Raw genomic sequence first — 17776 nt, 5'->3', positions numbered from 1 at the left:
TTTAAGATGTGTGACTACAACTGTTCACAAGAAGATGGGGAGGCTCAGGCAATGGAAAAGGGACAGGCTGCAGTGACAGCAGACGTCTGTGTGCCTGGATTCTTAAGGTCAAAGGAGTAAAGGGACAACCAGCTCGAGTTCTGGTTTGGTCATATGACCTTTGATAAGTTTCTACAATATTCTGGGTCTCAGTTTCCTTAACTGTTTAAATGAGGAACTAAGGATTCAGTCTGATTCTCTGAGGAGACAGTGACCCCACAAATGGTTCCGGGGGAAGGGCAGAAGCTAAGTGTGTGGCCACAGAGACCGAGAGGGACCCGCACGCGCCAGCCCACCTCCAGTGTGACCATTTGCTTGGCCATGGCTCTCTCCACTGCTTCATACATCTGTGTGTTCTGGATCCCCAAGCCACAAAAGATGACAAAAGCCTCCAGAAACTGTTCGTCATTTCGGTTGAAAGGCTTAACCTTGCCAGTATTCTCCTCCATCTTATTAACAAGTTGACAAACCCCTGTAACAATCCAAGAAATTTGAGTAAATATTATTAATTATTATAATTTTTATTGACTTTAACACACCCCCCCCCCAAAGATTGTCTTATACTTTCCTCTTAGGTATACTTGGAATCTCCAAAGAAGCAAACAGATCCTCACAAATATAAGCTAGGAACGTAAACTGAATTAATTTACATGAGAACTTGGTTTCACACAATCCTAAATGTATGTTGCCTGTGTTCAAAAAAAAAATCCTAGAGTGCTATTTTCTTCCAGACTCGGTCACAAGTTTTAGATCACTTGAGTCCCCAAAGACAATCTGCCCTTTGGAGACTAATTGGATTTTTGTACACTTGCCAAGAGAACAATTTTGATGCACATCAGAATTTTGGGTCACACAGACTGCCTTTCCTGACTGAGAAACCAGAAGTTAAAAAACACAATTACATACAAAATAGAATGCAGAGAACAGACAATTCACATAGACAGCCTCAAATTTCAAATAAGCACCTCTGCATCCAGGAGAATCCAATTTGCAGACAGCTTTTGATACTGCAAATAAATGCAAATAAAAATGACTGTTTAGAAATAAAAGCAGAACTAACTTCCTAAATCCTGGCTTCTTTCAGAAGGTCAAACATATAGTCAATATAAATGGAAACTTACATCAACATTATGATAAATCTTTACCGAACTAGTTCCACAGGATTCTGAGCCTAGTGGCCTCTCTTTGAAGGGTTTGGGTGACCTCCTACTTCTGGGTTTAACAAGTGTTGTTAAATCTTTATTTCTTCTGTCTCTAAATATATAATGACAGAGTTCCGTCGTGTGCCCACTGAGGGGCAGGTATTGTGCTAAAATCTTCAGGACACACGTGATCTCTAGGCCTTATGATCTACGCTGTGAGGTAGGTGTGACCATCCCCATTTTACAGATGGAAAAACTGAGTCCCAGAAAGGTCAAGTCATCATGCTTAGATCCAAAATTCAAACCCCAGCTTGGGCCAGTCCCCAAGGCCACAGTTGCCCCCATGCTGCTGCTCTGTGCCCTTGAACCTCCTTCCGGTCACTGCTGGCAGTCCCCTGACTGTATCTCCCTTGCTCACACCTTGGCCTATGCTTTTCCACCGGCCTCCTCTGCTCCCCACAGGCTTTCCTGTGAGTAGTGGACACCTCAATTTCCTTCACCATAGCTCCTGGAGGCAGCCCACCGCCCAGCTGAAGCTGGCGCTTCTCTTATCTTTACCCTTAAGATGATCACTCGGTATGTGTCCTTCTCCGACCGGCTTCTTTCACTAAATTCTACTCCTGAAACCAATGTTAACACTATATGTGAACTAACTAGAATTTACATAAAAATTTGGAGAAAAAAAAAATGATAGCTCAGTGTATCATGGCGGATTTTATTTCTGGCTCTCTTTCTAGGCTGTACATATCTTGGGCCTAGAGATTTTATTTTATCAGTTCCACTGTCTCGGCTAGCAAAATGCCTGGCCTATAGCAGGAACTCAAAAAATGTTTACTGAGCTAATGAAAGAATGCAGGACTGCGGCTCTGACCCAAACTACTTTCCCATGAAGACTACAGTCTGTTATCTCTTATTTTTCCGAGAGCACAAAAGGATTTCATGGGGTCCACAGTGATACATGCTTGCACTTGAAGTCCCTTGATCGCCATCGATGTGCAATTTATTTTTAACCCTACAAATTAACCGCACTCTCATTTCCTCTCATTCTTGTTTGTTTGTGGGAGGTTTTCTACGTTAGACAGGAAAGACATCCTATCTATCTGGATTAGTACCGTATGGATTACTTCTCTAACACTTAATTCCATTATCAAGAAATACTTTAAATGAAACATAATGAATTTGGACACTGCCAGAAAAACCATAATTCAATGGCAATCGGCATGATCTTAAAAGCCCAAGTCCCATGTATATGGTACAACACAGGGGTTCTGTCCCCCAACCTTCGTGAATCACCAAATTATACATGTGGAACTGCTGCTCTTGGATCTGGCTAGCACCCAAATCACATTTTCTTGAGAGTCACGTGTTTCATGCCTTAATCCTCACATCGCAAATGTAATTGCCTTTCAATTTTGACTGAAGTTGTCTCCTCTCTGATGGCCACTTTTCATAAACACGATTTTTCTTTTTAACACTTCATAATAATTACTGTACGTCCGGACAGTAAGGAAAAGGCAACAGGAAGGGACTGAGACGTGGCTGTCAGGCAGGCTCCTGGGCTTCTGACCTCACTAAGTACCTCTCCTGCACGTCCACTCCAATCTAGGCCTTAAGCAAAAGTCACTGAATGTGCATTAAGAAATATTACTGAATAGCTGTGGAATTCAAAGGTATCGAAATGAACGTGAAATGTACCAATATCAGGAGTTGGCTGTCACAACCATAGCTCAGAGCAGAACAGCTGAAGTGTGCTGGCATCACAATCCACCAATCTAGATACATATGTGGAGACAGAACTAAGCTCAGTGCAAGGAAAAGGGGTGAAGACTAATTATCCATTTAAGCATGTAATTTAATTCTCCTTTGAAAGCAGAATGGACAGTCATATAGCATTCATGATCATCCTGCTGATTTCTCTACAGTCTATCAAACAAAAATACCCAGTAAAAAAAAAAAAGCTATGAAGAAGAAGGTTTATAACAAACAAACAGGAGAAAATATAAAGCCTGGACACATTTACAGAAGGGTTTTCAGAACTTCATTAATTACTGCAAGAGTGAATAAGAGTACAATAATGAACTTTAAAACTCACTTGAGATGCCACATCTACCAGCAATCCACATAAAATCAGAATCACTTCTCTATAAAAACAAAGTATTTAATGCAGAACCCAAAATAAAACGAAACCACTCGGCAAAGATCAATTAATATATACAATCATAAAAGAAAATACTCAAAAGCATTAGGCGAAAACCGAGAGCGAGCAGTCAGTAAAATATCAGTGTCACTTATATTAGGGGAGCACAGAAAGTACTCATATTGACGTAGCTTCATGTGGTCATCACAGCAGCTCTGAGAGCTACGCTGCCACCAACGGCATCTCTAGCAATTATGCTGAAGGGACTGGATGGTTTCTAAAATCACCCAATTATGCTTCCTTCTCTGTAACTCCAGGGATCAGACGTTGTTACCAACCACAGTTTCCCCCTGGCTTTTTGCCAGAGCAGGGGGTAAGCTCTTAGATCCTGTTCGTGGTCTCACGTGCTCGCTACCATACAGTGTGGACTCCGACACCAGCATCCTGTCTTGCTAATACGTAAGACCAGCCCTTATCACCAATCTTCCGAATACTTTTTTTTGCACTTGTCATTTGTCAGTTATCTTATCTGAGGTTTTCTGTTGTACAGCGTCTTGCTTTTAAGAGAAGCGTTCCCATTTTAAGATTATATATGAACCTGCATTTTCCCCTAGTACTTTTATAGATTCATTGTATCACATTTAATTTTTTTAATTCAACTTAATATTTTTCCCCAAGTTGTTACTAGATTCTTAAAATACTTGAATAGTTATCCCTTCTCCAATGATTTGAATTGACACCTTAAGTACTAAAGTCATACTTTTTTTTACTAGGTACTTTTTCACATTTTAATATTTTTGAAATCAGTTTGCATCCTAATCAACTGCTTGTCATAGTTTAATTGAAATCATTTTTTTCTTTCTTGGAAGTACAGAAAATGAAGTCTTTCCACCAATTTCTAAGCTCATCTTAGAAACAATGAACTATTGGGGCGCCTGGGTGGCTCAGTCCTTAAGCGTCTGCCTTTGGCTCAGGGCGTGATCCTGGATCCCTGGGATCAAGTCCCTCATCAGGCTCCTCCGCTGGGAGCCTGCTTCTTCCTCTCCCAGTCCCCCTGCTTGTGTTCCCTCTCTCACTGTGTCTCTATCAAATAAATAAATAAAATCTTAAAAAAAAGAAACAATGAACTATTATATACAATAACACTAATACACATATGTACTAGACTTCAATCTGCATTTAGACTTTCTATTGTATTCCAACCATCTTTCCATCTTTTCTGGCATACATATGATACTTTTTTTATAAAAATATTTTATTTATTTGGCAGAGAGAGAGCAAAAGAGCACAAGCAGGGGGAGCAGCAGGAGAGGGAGAAGAAAACTCCCTGCTGAGAAGGGAGCCCAATGTAGGACTTGATCCTAGGACCCTGGGATCATGACCTGCGCCAAAGGCAGATGCTTAATTAACAGACTGAGTCCCCCAGGCACATCCACATATGATACTTTTAATTATGTTACTTTTACAGGATTATTTTAATTTCTGGCAGAGCAAATCTCTATCAATCAACTCTGATTATTTTCATATGTGATTCTTCCAGATGAGTTTTATAAATGTTGGTCAGGAATTACCCTTCCCTCTGAAAAAAACTCTTATGAGGATATGTATTAAAGTTGATATAAATCTAATCTAATCTTATGAGGATATGTATTAAAATTGATATAAATCTTACAGAATAGGTTCTTATCATTGGGAAATGTTATGTCCCTTCACTTATTAAAGATTTTTAAGTTACTCAGGAGAATATTATAGTTTTCCTCATAAAGATGCTACATATTTCTGGCTACATTTATTCTTTGCTACTATTATAAAGGGGATTTTTTTCTATTATTATTTTCAAATAAATTTGTCTTGGCATAAATTAAAGTTAATTCTTTTTAATAATTTGATAACCAGGACCTTTTAGAACTCTCTGCAGAGATGTATTTTCAGCTGATTCCACTGGACTTTCCACCTCACAATCTTATCATCTGGAAGTTTTTTTTTATTTTGCCTTTTCTTTTTCTGTATCTCACATTGTTTCATCTCCTCCCCTCTGACTGCTTTGGTTAGAATTTCCTTTGGGCAATAATTTTTTTGTTTTTTGTTTTTTATTTTAATGACTTTAAAAATAACTTTCTCAATTACTTCTATGAAAAATTTAAAACTTGAATTAGTATTGGTTATTACCAATTTTTATGGAATTTCTCCATTTCATCAAAATGTATTACTTTTTTGGTATACTGTACTGCCTAACATCTTTTAAAATTTCTTCTCTATCTATAATTACATTTCTTTTCTCATTCCCACTTGTGTATTTCTTATTATCCTCATTATCTGTGTTGCCAGTTTATTGTTATTGTGTTCTCTCATTATCTTTTTTCACTATCCCTTCCCCATTTCATAAACTTGTAATTTCAATTGCTTTTCTCTACTTTCAATTTATTCATTTATTGGGTGGCAGCATAGAAGGTGAGAAAGAGAGGTGCTGTTTTTCTAATGTCTTCACAGTTGAATGCTTCCATTAATTTTATTATTTCTTAATTCAGAAACGACTGGTTTGTGTTGTATGTGTGTATATCATCAATTTTTGTAAGTTTCTGATGGATATTTGACAGGAGTTTGAATTTGTAAATTATGAAATATAAACATAAATCTGTAGTTGCTAATTAAATCCACTTCATTTTTTATATTAATTAATTCTAATGTTCCCTTAATTTTTCCTGTACTTTAACCTTTAACCCTCTGAGGTGTGCACCAAAGGCTCCCACCATGACTACCAGTTTGTCCATTTCTCCCTGTATTTTTAATAGCTTTGGCTTTTATATATCAATGATGTTAGTTTATTAGAAGCATTTATGACAATTATACTTTCTTAGTGGATTTTAACTTTCATCAGAGCAAAGCATCCCTTTACATTATGTTTTTACCTTAAATTAGACTTTCTCTGATATTAATATTCATCTCTATTCAAATATTGCCCATTTTATGTAAAATGTGTTTTTACAAATGGTATATACCTCATATCTTCCAGAAATTCCCTCATTATTTCTAGTCTAGTATAGGTAAGCTTCTGTTTTCCAATACTACTGTGAAGTTTTTCTTACTATTTTTTTAATCAATTCTTGAAACTAATTTTTTTCTTTTTAAATTATTTTTTACTTAAATTCAATTAATTAACATATAATGTATTATTGGTTTCAGAGGTAGAGGGCAGTGATTCATCAGTCTTACATAATACGCAGTGCTCATTACATCACATGCCCTCCTTAATGTCCATCATCCAGTTACCCCATCCCCCCCAGCCCCCTCCCCTCCAGCAACCCTCAGTTTGTTTCCTAAAGTTAAGAGTCTCTCATGGTTTATATTTATTTTTATTCTATATATTTTCACTTTTATAATTTTAACCTTACTTCCCTAGTTTTGTTTTTTTTTTTCTCATTTTCTTCCAGTTATTATTGCCCCTACGGTCTTATTGCCTGGAGCCTGTTATAACTAAGCATCATTTACAATTCTCTGGGGAAAAAAACTGGGTACTTTCAGCATTATAAGCAATGTGTACCATGGATGACACTGCAGTTTAATTACACTTGCGTTAGAACATCCTAGCAAGTATTTTTATAAACAAATGAGCAGTTAGTGATATTGCCAAATGGCAACATTTAATATGAAAAAGTGAAGTAGGGTCAATTTAAACTTATAATTTTAGACTATTTGTCTCTGTCTTAGAATCAAATTGCAACACATAAATGAGCAGCAAATTAGGATAGTAATCAATTTAGAACATACATTCAGTAAGAAATACAGTTGAGCCATGAACAACATGGATTAGAACTACAAGGGTTCGCTTATATGTGGATTTTTTTGGATAAATATAGTACAGTACTGTAAGTGTGGATTTTTTAAAATAAATACAGTACAGTACTGTAAGTGTATTTTCTCTTCCTTATGATTTTCTTAGTAACATTTTCTTTTCTCTAGCTTACTTTATTGTAAGAAAACAATATATAATATATATAACATAGAAAATAAGTGTTAATCAATTGTTTCTGTTACTGGGAAGATTTTCAGTCAACTGTAGGCTACTAGCAGTTAGGTTTTGGAGGATTTAAAAGCCATACATGGATTTTAGACTGCATGGGGGGTGTCAGTGCGCCTCACCTCAACGTTGTTCAAGAGTCCAATGTACATATTTCTCATACTTCACTGTCAAGCAATGTGTGGTATAACACCATAATTTTTGTTATACTTTTTTGTTAACTAAGAGAAGAAAATGTAAGTTATTTAAAGTGGAGATGTTCTCAATTTTTTTTGTTTTTTGTTTTGGTTGGGAATGGGACTAATTTCTTCAAATTCTGTCCTGAAATTGGTATGGAAAATCAGAATAAGAATTTCTGGTAAATACGATTTGGGAAAAAGGCATATTTAGCCTAATAAATAGGGGAAATAATTGGTTAAAATAAATGAATGTTGAGTGAGAAAAATATTTCCTTAACGGCATTGGAAGCAAAACTCTGAAAACACTCTGTATTAGCCAGAGCACTAAGAAAACATTTGATATGAAACAATACCTCGGGGAATACAACAGGCCCCATACTGGTCTAATGTCTATAATTTCATCTAAATGTCAGTAATGGAAAAATAGGAGGGGGAAGGAAGATTACAAAAAACACATGGGCCTGTCTGCCTTTCTGCATGTAACTCCATGGGGATTCTCTATTAGAATTACAAACAGACGAATCTGGCCTGTGCTATGTAAGAAAAATTATCTACAGCCATGACATTTTCCACGCTGCATCTGTAGACACAAAACACAGGCGAGAATTCAAATTTTCTGTTTTGTCACACTTTTAAAGAGCAGGGAGCTCTGGAGAGGTTTCTTCTTGTACTTGGAATCAACATGAGCCCCCCCCCAAACCCCCATTTTTTCCCTTTCTTTTTATTAATAGGGAGTTTTTCCTCTCCGAAAATAACATTTGCTTACTTTTGGCTCTGTTATCAGGTAGGGTGACACGAAATGCAGGCCAAGTCTGATTACTTCAATGAGCTTTTTTTTTCTGCTCACTTGAAGGAAACATGACAGGGTCATAGCATATGAATTTTGAGCAGATCTGAAAGGTTATTTAGTTCAACTCTGCAGAGATGAGTCATGTGCTCATAATGTTTTAAATGGTTAAAGGAAGAGTGGAGCCAAATGGACACTGTGAGTCCACTCCCCACCTGGGGCTGTTTGCACTTCACTGAACCAGCTCGTATTTGCGTCAAGTGATGACAAAACCTGATATATAACTTCCTCCAGCAACTCCCCATTCCCCATTATTATTCCAAAGAGATCCTGCTGAGGAAAAGCAAAGATGTGACCTGATGTGGCAAGGGGCAACTTAGTCCTCCTTATGAAATCTTATGAGGGAAGAATGTATCTCCTTCTGGAATTTCATTTCACATTTTCAAAGGTCAGAGGCAGCTTTGTAGTAAGTCCTCATGCTTATATCAAAAAGCATTAAAAATATATATTTATAATGTATATTTCTAATGTAGTTTTCACCTTGCATTCCCTAACAAATAAAATTTTATAATATAACATTTCCTTGGGATCATATTGCAAGGCACCCACGTCAGTTTCCTTTTTGCTTATGTTAGCAAATTGATGGGTGATGATCTTGAAAAGAAAACCCCCACACCATGTATTTGTCAGCCTCTACTCTTCTGAGAGCTGTGAAGAGTGCAGGTGACCAAAGAGCTGGGCCAAGAGTCGCCAGGCTGGTTTCTGAGGGACTTTACGAGGCAATTCACCAGGGTCAGGATCTGACTCCTTGCCTTGTAGGCTTAGAAACTAGATGACCATGGCTGAAGACAGAGCCATCTCTCCAGGGTAGAGTCACAGTCACTAAGTTCACAAGACCGCTAGCTAACACCAGAATAGACACGGATAGCACGAAACAGATCCGTCCCGGGGAACAGGAGCACCTGAAACTCCAGCCCACTGCCTCAAGTCCAGTTCACAGATTTCTCAGAAGAAACAACTGTCAAAGCTATCAATATATTTTTGAGTACATGAATAATACATTCTCCTCCTAGGAATTAAGCTACCTTGGGAGAATATAATCAGAACAAGGGAAGTCAGATTGGTGGGATGCTTAATGGCATACCCCGGTCATGCAATTCACAGGAAGGAAGCACACCAGCAAAGCGACTAGAATAGTCGACCGCGACAACCTGCTCCACCCACTGCCCCCTAAGCACTGGTCTCACCACATGGGCAGAACACTCTACCCACACTGATACAACGTACTACACGCTACCCACACTGATACAACGTACTACATCTGTCTCCACTTGAGGGGCAAAGATTCCCTGACCCCTGGACAGAGATTCAATACATACTTTCAATATTTACCTTTTTTTTTTCTATTTTCTATTTCATTATAATACCTCCCTCCCCTGCCTTTCTGACTCCCCTGCCTTCGATAAAGTTACAGTTAAGTCCTGTAACCTGGAAACTACTCAGGCTTTTTAAGGTAAATTTATATTTCTAAGCTTCACTTCATTAGGGTTTCTATACAAAAGTTTAGCCTTTAGAAGATCCTCATATTTCCTTTATTTCCAAGTTCTCGGGACAATGTTAACAGTTCAGACCACTTTCACAGGTCAATCATGCATGACTGGCAATATAAAACCTCGTACTTTCTGTACTACTCTTTAATGTAACCTGCAACGCCAAGAAACAAATATGTCCATAACAGGTAACACCATTCCATATTTCCTGAGGATGCATTCTTCCAACATTCCTGAAATAGACATTTTTCTATTACCTTAATATAAGAATGTAAGCTCCCTGAGGGTGGGGATTTCCACTTTGCTCACCAATTTATTCCAGATCACTAGAACACTGGAGTGTTCAATAAATATTTTTGAAAGAATGAATATAATCTAAAATATAAACCCTGGGGAGTCTGGGTGGCATCGCGGTTAAGCGTCTGCCTTCGGCTCAGGGCGTGATCCCGGCGTTATGGGGTTGAGCCCCACATCAGGCTCTTCCGCTATGAGCCTGCTTCTTCCTCTCCCACTCCCCCTGCTTGTGTTCCCTCTCTCGCTGGCTGTCTCTATCTCTGTCGCATAAATAAATAAAATCTTTAAAATAAATAAATAAATAAAAAAAATGTAAACCCTATATTTAAAAAAATCAGAGGAAATTATACTCTTTAAAACAATGCACATTATCAACTTCATGTCTCTCAGTCTACAAACTTTTCAACACATCATTCTTCAACAAAAATCCTGTTGAAAAGCATTATAATAATCACTAAAAATACATTATAGTTAAGATATTTAACAATGCCTGTTAACATTTATCAATATGAAATTATTTCAAAATTATTTTATTATTTTAATTTTTATCTTTTTTTACACATTTTATTTCTCAAAATTACATTTGAAGGAAAGAAGTTTCTGGGAATACATCTTTTTCTTTAATAAGTGCAGATTAGAGGGTAGTAAAAAGCTTTACCTATAACTTTATTCTTCTTTCCATTTTTTATAGGTGTACAAAGCAAACTTCTAATGCATTGCTGGTTGACATTTCCTGTGTTTTCATTCTAAACAAAAACAAAAATAAAACAAAGCAGGTACAAATTATGAAGAGACTGATTTGCCCACTAGGTGCTGTGTAAACTGGATCAGACGTCTGAAACCACTAACATATTCATTCATCTTTTATTAGCTACAGTTAACATCAGAATGCAGAAAATGTATGAACTATAATGAAGTTCACATAAACGCAATATGCAGCAATTAGTCTTTACATTATTAAAAGTAATAAATACCCTATATATTTCTTTTTTTTTTTCATTCTAAACTTTCCAAGCAGCTTTCGGCAGTATTGAGCAAACTATTTACGCAATTATTTACTATACTGGTATAGAAGATGTCTCAATAATTTAACAAGACGGGCAGGATCCTTAAAGCGTTACACTACCTCGGATACCACAAGCTGCAAACTTGTCTTTCTTTAGGACTGCCACTGTTTCTGTTGCCCATATTGCTCGAGTTCTAAAGAGGTCTTCTAGATACTCAAATAACCAAATCAAAGAAGCTGCCTCAAGGTGAAATGCTTTTCCCGAGATGAGAGAAAACACTAGCATTCAAAGTTTTCAATGCCGGAGAAACTGATCTTTGTAACTTTGCGGTTAAAGAAAACATACTCCTTTCTCCACAGAGCTACTCGGGGCAGTAAATGACCAGTTATGTAAGTTCAAGCCGTATGGCACTTCATTTTTGAGGATAAACTCAAGAACTCTAGCAACACTATGTGAGGAACGTCACTGACATTAAGTAGGTCATAGTTACATTTCCTCAAAATTAGCTTATGATAATTCATTATTACACATTATAAAGCTGAAAAGTACAAGGAAAAATACTTGAGTACAGCTGACCACCCCTCAACAGATGTTACGAGCTATTTTATTTTCCTTCATCAGATCGGGGAAAGCACAGTTCACTCTGAAATATAGCCAGTTCTCGGCCAGGCCTTCAGCTGAGGAGTCCCTAGAAGGACGGATCTGATGGGAAAACAGTGTTTGGGCTCCAAGTTTAAAATTGGTTTACTTACTGTCCAGGGAAATCTTTTGTCCTTACTGACATCTGGGATGTTAAGTGGTTCCATAGTATTTTTGACATACTGAGCATACATGTAGTTGATTCTGTTTGCATCACGTTCCCTGTGGAAAAAACAGACATGAGTTCTTTCTGTGCAATGAAAAAACATGGGCAAAATGAAGTTAAATAAATGATAATAAGAGATACACATCAGTCTTAAATTATAGGGTAAAGTGTGTATCTTCATTGGAAAATGTACTTTAAATATGATGAGTTGTAACTCTGTAGTTACTATAATTTAAATGTTTTGAAAAGACAAAGACCCACAATTTTTCAGCTGTCTAAAACAAGTTTTAAAATGCAGTTAAGTAATGCTACTACCACTGTTAACGGGCATGTTGATTTTTGTGCCATTTGTGTAAAATCTGTATGAGTTTTCCTTCATGTCTTCTTTTTTCATCAGATTATAGAATGACTAGGGTCTAGTGCCTGTTTTACTTCCTCAATTATTTACTTTATCCATCACAATAATCGTTTACACATTTCAAACCAGGGGGAAAATCAAGCATGCCTGGAAGAATTTTATTAAGATTTTTCCCTCTTCTTTTTTTTTGCTTTGGGATACTTTATTAAATGAAAAAATGTATCTTTTTCAAAACACTTTCTTGAGCTTACAATATTTTTCCCAGTTTTTTCCCTGTTTCTTGCTTAAAAGGCTGAATATTAAAGATTAATCGGATGTCAGAGGGTACATAAGCACAATGCCAGGGCCGCAGCTGGAAAAACAAGATACAACATGTTTTTACATCAGGAAACTTTACATGTTCCCTAGTGATGGGGATGAATTGGGCAAAGAGTGTCAGGTTGTGGAAATTACTCAAATTATAAGGCTATGCCTATCTTGATTGTAATATCACTAACTGAAGAAAAAGGAGAGGCTAATAGTGAGAGATATTTCAAAATAAAATACATGCCTCGGGAAAAATGTCCACTTGTTCTAAGTTCTCCGAGTTACAATATTTTCCCTATCTTCCAACCTTCCTCCCGCACCTGACCAAACTGCCTCTTGGGACGGCGCTTTTGAGCAGTACTGATTCCACCGAGACTCTGGAAGTCTGTGGCCTCACTCCTGGCCAAGATATTTCAGCCTTTCCTCTCTTCGCTGCACATTTTAGTTAAGTGTAATTTGGTCAAATTGGGTGAAATTTGACCCCGTGTCCAGTACTGTATATAAGTGAAAAAGAATAAAAAGCAAATGGTGATAGTCACATAGGAGCAGATAAATTCCAGAATGGACATTTCCTGAGATGACACTGATTATCTATGAAGGCGTGCGGATTACCCAACAAATCAAAGGGACGTGGCTTCGCTTTCACACATTATCTGGGTGGAATCCCAAGAAAAGGTTATGAGACAAGTGCAGGATTTAGGTTAATAAAACAATTTTTTAAAATATTTAATTTATTTATTTATTTGACAGAGAGAGAGAAACAGCCAGCGAGAGAGGGAACACAAGCAGAGGGAGTGGGAGAGTAAGAAGCAGGCTCCCAGCGGAGGAGCCTGATGTGGGACTCGATCCCAGAACGCCGGGATCACACCCTGAGCCGAAGGCAGACGATTAACGACTGAGCCACCCAGGCGCCCCTAATAAAACAATTTTTAAAACTATTCATAGATAGCTAAAGTCTCAGGAAAAAGAAAATAAGCTTTAATAAAAATAAGAAAAATGAAATGGTGGTTATGAGGAGAAAGAAGATACCCTTGTTCAAATCTTTTTTAAAATAAGAACAACAACACTATTAATGACTTTTATTATTCTTATCACCATCATTATGTTAACAGTGGGAGCCAGATGAAACCCAAAATAGTTAAGCGACTTGCCAGAGATCGTAAGATCAGACCTACAGGCATTCACATAGAGAAGGAGAAGTAATTTAAATTACTTTTCAATCAATAGAAATCAAATTCTTTTTTCTTAATTTCCTTAAAATTTTCAGTTTTCCTAATGATGATTTTAATGAAAAACGAGTATTAGGATTTATTAAGTTACATGATACCATTTTGTTTCTTACTCTCTAAGAAATGCTGGTGAATTCTTAGTTCCCACATTCAATAAACACAGATTGAGTGCCAGCTCCATGAGAGGCACCCTTAGTGTCACATGGGAGACAAGCAGATGCAGGTCAGTAGCTGTCACAAGGCGCTTACAATCGAGCAGAGGCCAGGACACAGCACCGCGAATCCGTTCGGTTGCACGTCCTATTTGGGTAGAGGCCAATGTAGAGGCTGTCCCTCCATAACTCCCCTCTGTTCATCTTTACCTGGACACACAGCCGCCCAGAAAAAACGCTAGTTGCCCAGTCACCCTAGTGGTTTGACATCATCATGTAAGTTCTAGTCAATAGACGCAAGAAGAAATATGGCTGCTTCTAGAAACCTCATGTACGAGAAAGCTGGTGCATGCTCTCTGCCTTTTCTTTTACTGGCCACCCCCGCCCCCCACCCCTACCCCCATTTAAAACATGGATATGATGAGAGGAGCTGTATCCCTGACCCTGAAGGCAAGGGCCATAGCCTACAGAAGGGGAGTAGAAAGCCCCAAGGTGCCTGGGGCCCCGAGGCCTTTGTGGAGCACAGCTGCAGCACCTGGGCTGCTGACCTCTGGGCTTCTAGAGGAGAGAGTAATTATACGGCCTCCTGGTTTATTTAAGCTACTTTCATTTGGGGCTTTTATGATTTGCAGTCAAGCCTAATTCTAGCTAATGCAATTGGTAAAATGCAAGCACCACACATGTGGAGAAGATCAACGGGTAACACCCACATGGAGTGGGTTAGGGAAGAGGCAGCATTAGAGAAATGTGTAAAGGCTGGATTAAGATTTAAGAATGTGGAGAAACACATCAGGGATGAAAGGGAGGGTGTTCCAGCAGGGGAAAAAAAAAAAAAAAAACCTCAGCATAAAACATGTCTCTGAAATGTAAGAGTTCTATCTACGGGTATTTGGGAAGCATGAAATAGTTAGACTGTTAGGAATAAAGTGATGGTTTCAGGCTGAAGATGTTAGGCGAGGGCAGATAGTGGATTACTCTGAAAGAACAATGCAAAGAATAGGGATCTCATTTTTAAAATACCAGGAGTATTATGGGGGCCTTAAACACGTGCCTCTCAGAGCTCCAGCTGCAGGAAGCATAACTGACCGCTGTCTCTAGCTGCTGTGTCCTAGATCCCGGGACCAGGTAGGCACTGGGGCCACGCCCCCCGCTGCTGCTTCTAGATGAAGACTGAGCCCAGCAGGGATATGAAGGCAGGCCCATTCCTGCGAAACCTGGGATTCTTCTGACAGGGGACCGGCTAGAGGACTCCCCAGAAGTCTTGCCAGATTTTCCTCAAAGCTGCACAGCTGTCCAGGACACGTCTACAAAACACTCCTTCCTTCTTCAGCCGCCTCCACGCTCTCACTCGCTCTGAGTAGAGTTGACGCACAATGTGAACACTAGTTTCAGGTGTACAACACAGGACTCAGCAGCTCTGTATGCTGGGCTGTGCTCACCACAAGCGTAGCTACCGTCTGTCACCACAGGCGCTACTAAGTACCAGTGACTACACTGCCTGTGCTGGACCTTTCATCCACATGACTTACTCACTCCATAACTCCAAGCCTGTGGCTCCCACTGCCCTGCACCTCTTTGGCCCATCCCGCCACTCCCCTTCTTTTCCCTCTTTTCTCTCTAGGTCAGACTTGTGTGGGGGTCCAGAGGTCTACTAGCTCTGTCCCCTTTTATCCTCACGGGGGATTTCCCCTAATACATTTCTTGCACATTTAATTCAGTCTTGGCATTTGCTTCTTGGAGGACTTGGACTTTTTGCACAGTGGCTATCAGTGGAATGTACTGGGAAGACAGGGACACGGAGCTGGGGCTCACTGAGACATTTTTGTGCTTTAGAACTAAATGGGAATCACTGCAGGCTATGTAAACAAAGACAGAAAAAAACACATCAGAGACATAGAAATAACAGCCAACACTGACTTAGTACGTACTACGTGCCAGAAATTTTCTGGAGCATTTTGCGTGCATGATCTCATTTAGTCCTTACTACAATTCTGCTCTCAGTATCCCCATTTTACAGATGAAGAAATTGAGGCTTCGGGAGGTTAATTCGTTTACAAAATGCCCCACAGCTAGTAAGTGGTGGAACTTAAATTTCAATCAGTCTGACTTCAGAGTCTACACTCTTTTTTCTACTCAGTATGTAGTTTTTTAAAGTAGTAAAAACCTTTTTACTACTTTTTACAGTGTTACTAGTATACATATTCCAGGACAGTGAGCTTCAAGAATTAATTCTATGCATTTGTCATTTTATGATAAAAACGTGCATTTATAAATTAACATCAAGTTAACTGACATGGAATAACAGCAGTAAAATATCATTTTTTCCCTTCTAATTGGGTGGCTCTTATGAATCAAAGCACAGAAATTCCAAAACCTCTTACCATCTGGAAATGAGCTAGCTTCCCTTCTGAAATTTATAGGCAACCCAAGTCCCCAACGCCTTCCTGTGCTTTATCTCCCTGACGATATGATTCTGATGATCAAGTATAACGTTCACCCTGAATATTTATTTTTTAGTTTTACACTTAACATTGCAAATCTGTCTTCAATGTGTTATTTTGATTTATAAAGGATAATTTGTGGGTTGGTTAGACAAATACCAAATGAGCCATGCTTTTCAACTGAAATGACTGGTCTAAAAGAATGATTTGCTACTGCTGACATCATAAAATTGCCTAGCATTTCATCTCGTGGGAGAGTGTTTGGATTGGCAAAGTGTTTAAGAATGAGCATCGGAGAGTCCTGAATTCTATCAATAAACCATTTTAGCAATGTAATAGTCTGCTGGTGAAGTGTCAATATCAGTTTAGTCCTTTGTCAAAATGCTGAAGTCACTACACATCATTTTTAATTCAGACGTGTGGCAAAACTAGGCCTCATATCTAATTTTTATTAAAATAATAAAAAATATTTACATCAATTAAAGGCCTTTTATTGTATCATTAGTATAAAGGCTAACTTTAAAATGTTTAGCTGATACAAGGCATTAGTGAATACTTTTCAATACTGTAAAATTAGTTAATGAATCAGTTAAAATGATCCATTAAATTACTCTTTTAAGTTAATCATACTGACCTCTTTATCCTTTATAAAAATATCTTTATACTAAGACTATCTTGGAATGATTAAAAAAATAAATGGAAAAATACCTTCTATTTTGTCTACAGAGAGGGAACACAGTATTCATCAGAAATAAATCACGACTACATTTTTTTAAATGCATATTTACCAGTAGAGGTCACTATCATACCAAATGGACTTTAGCTACCCTTAGAAATTAGAGGACCAGGCTGAATTTGTAATAAAATCAAAATGCCAATACATAAAATGTAAATATACAGATTTATGCTGCTGTACAAATATTCAAAGTTAAATCTAGATAACTCATCATTTTATACTTTTTCTTGATCTTAATTTTTTAATTCAAGTATAATATATTATATTAGTTTCAGGTGTACAATATGATTCAACAATTCCATAAGCTTCTCAGCGCTCATCAAGATAAGTGCACTCCTAATCCCTTTTATCTATTTCACCCATCCCCTCACCCACCTCCCCTCTGGCAACCACCAATTTATTCTCTGTATTTAAGAATCTGTTTTCTGGGGGGGCCTGGGTGGCATAGCGGTTAGGCATCTGCCTTCGGCTCAGGGCGTGATCTCGGCGTTGTGGGATCGAGCCCCACATCAGGCTCCTCTGCTATGAGCCTGCTTTTTCCTCTCCCACTCCCTCTGCTTGTGTTCCCTCTCTCGCTGGCTGTCTCTATCTCTGTC

General features: G+C 38.2%; 1 protein-coding gene across 5 annotated transcripts in view; it reads right to left on the bottom strand.

The window, feature by feature from the left end:
- Nucleotides 1–17776, bottom strand: part of PDE5A (phosphodiesterase 5A) — a 136443-nt gene that overhangs the window by 51494 nt on the left and 67173 nt on the right. For all 5 annotated transcript variants that reach the window (XM_019808688.2, XM_019808690.2, XM_034671297.1 and 2 more), the window contains 3 exons: nucleotides 11906–12014; nucleotides 10805–10892; nucleotides 336–511 (listed from right to left, as the gene is read on the bottom strand). In XM_019808688.2, coding sequence (XP_019664247.1) covers nucleotides 336–511; nucleotides 10805–10892; nucleotides 11906–12014 — 373 coding nt within the window. The remainder of the gene's footprint in view (nucleotides 1–335; nucleotides 512–10804; nucleotides 10893–11905; nucleotides 12015–17776) is intronic.

The sequence above is a fragment of the Ailuropoda melanoleuca genome, chromosome 11 (assembly GCF_002007445.2).
Source record: "Ailuropoda melanoleuca isolate Jingjing chromosome 11, ASM200744v2, whole genome shotgun sequence".
Taxonomy (NCBI): Eukaryota; Metazoa; Chordata; class Mammalia; order Carnivora; family Ursidae; genus Ailuropoda; species Ailuropoda melanoleuca.
Note: the sequence above shows the minus strand (reverse complement) of the source record. Positions and strands in the feature narration are given on the sequence as shown.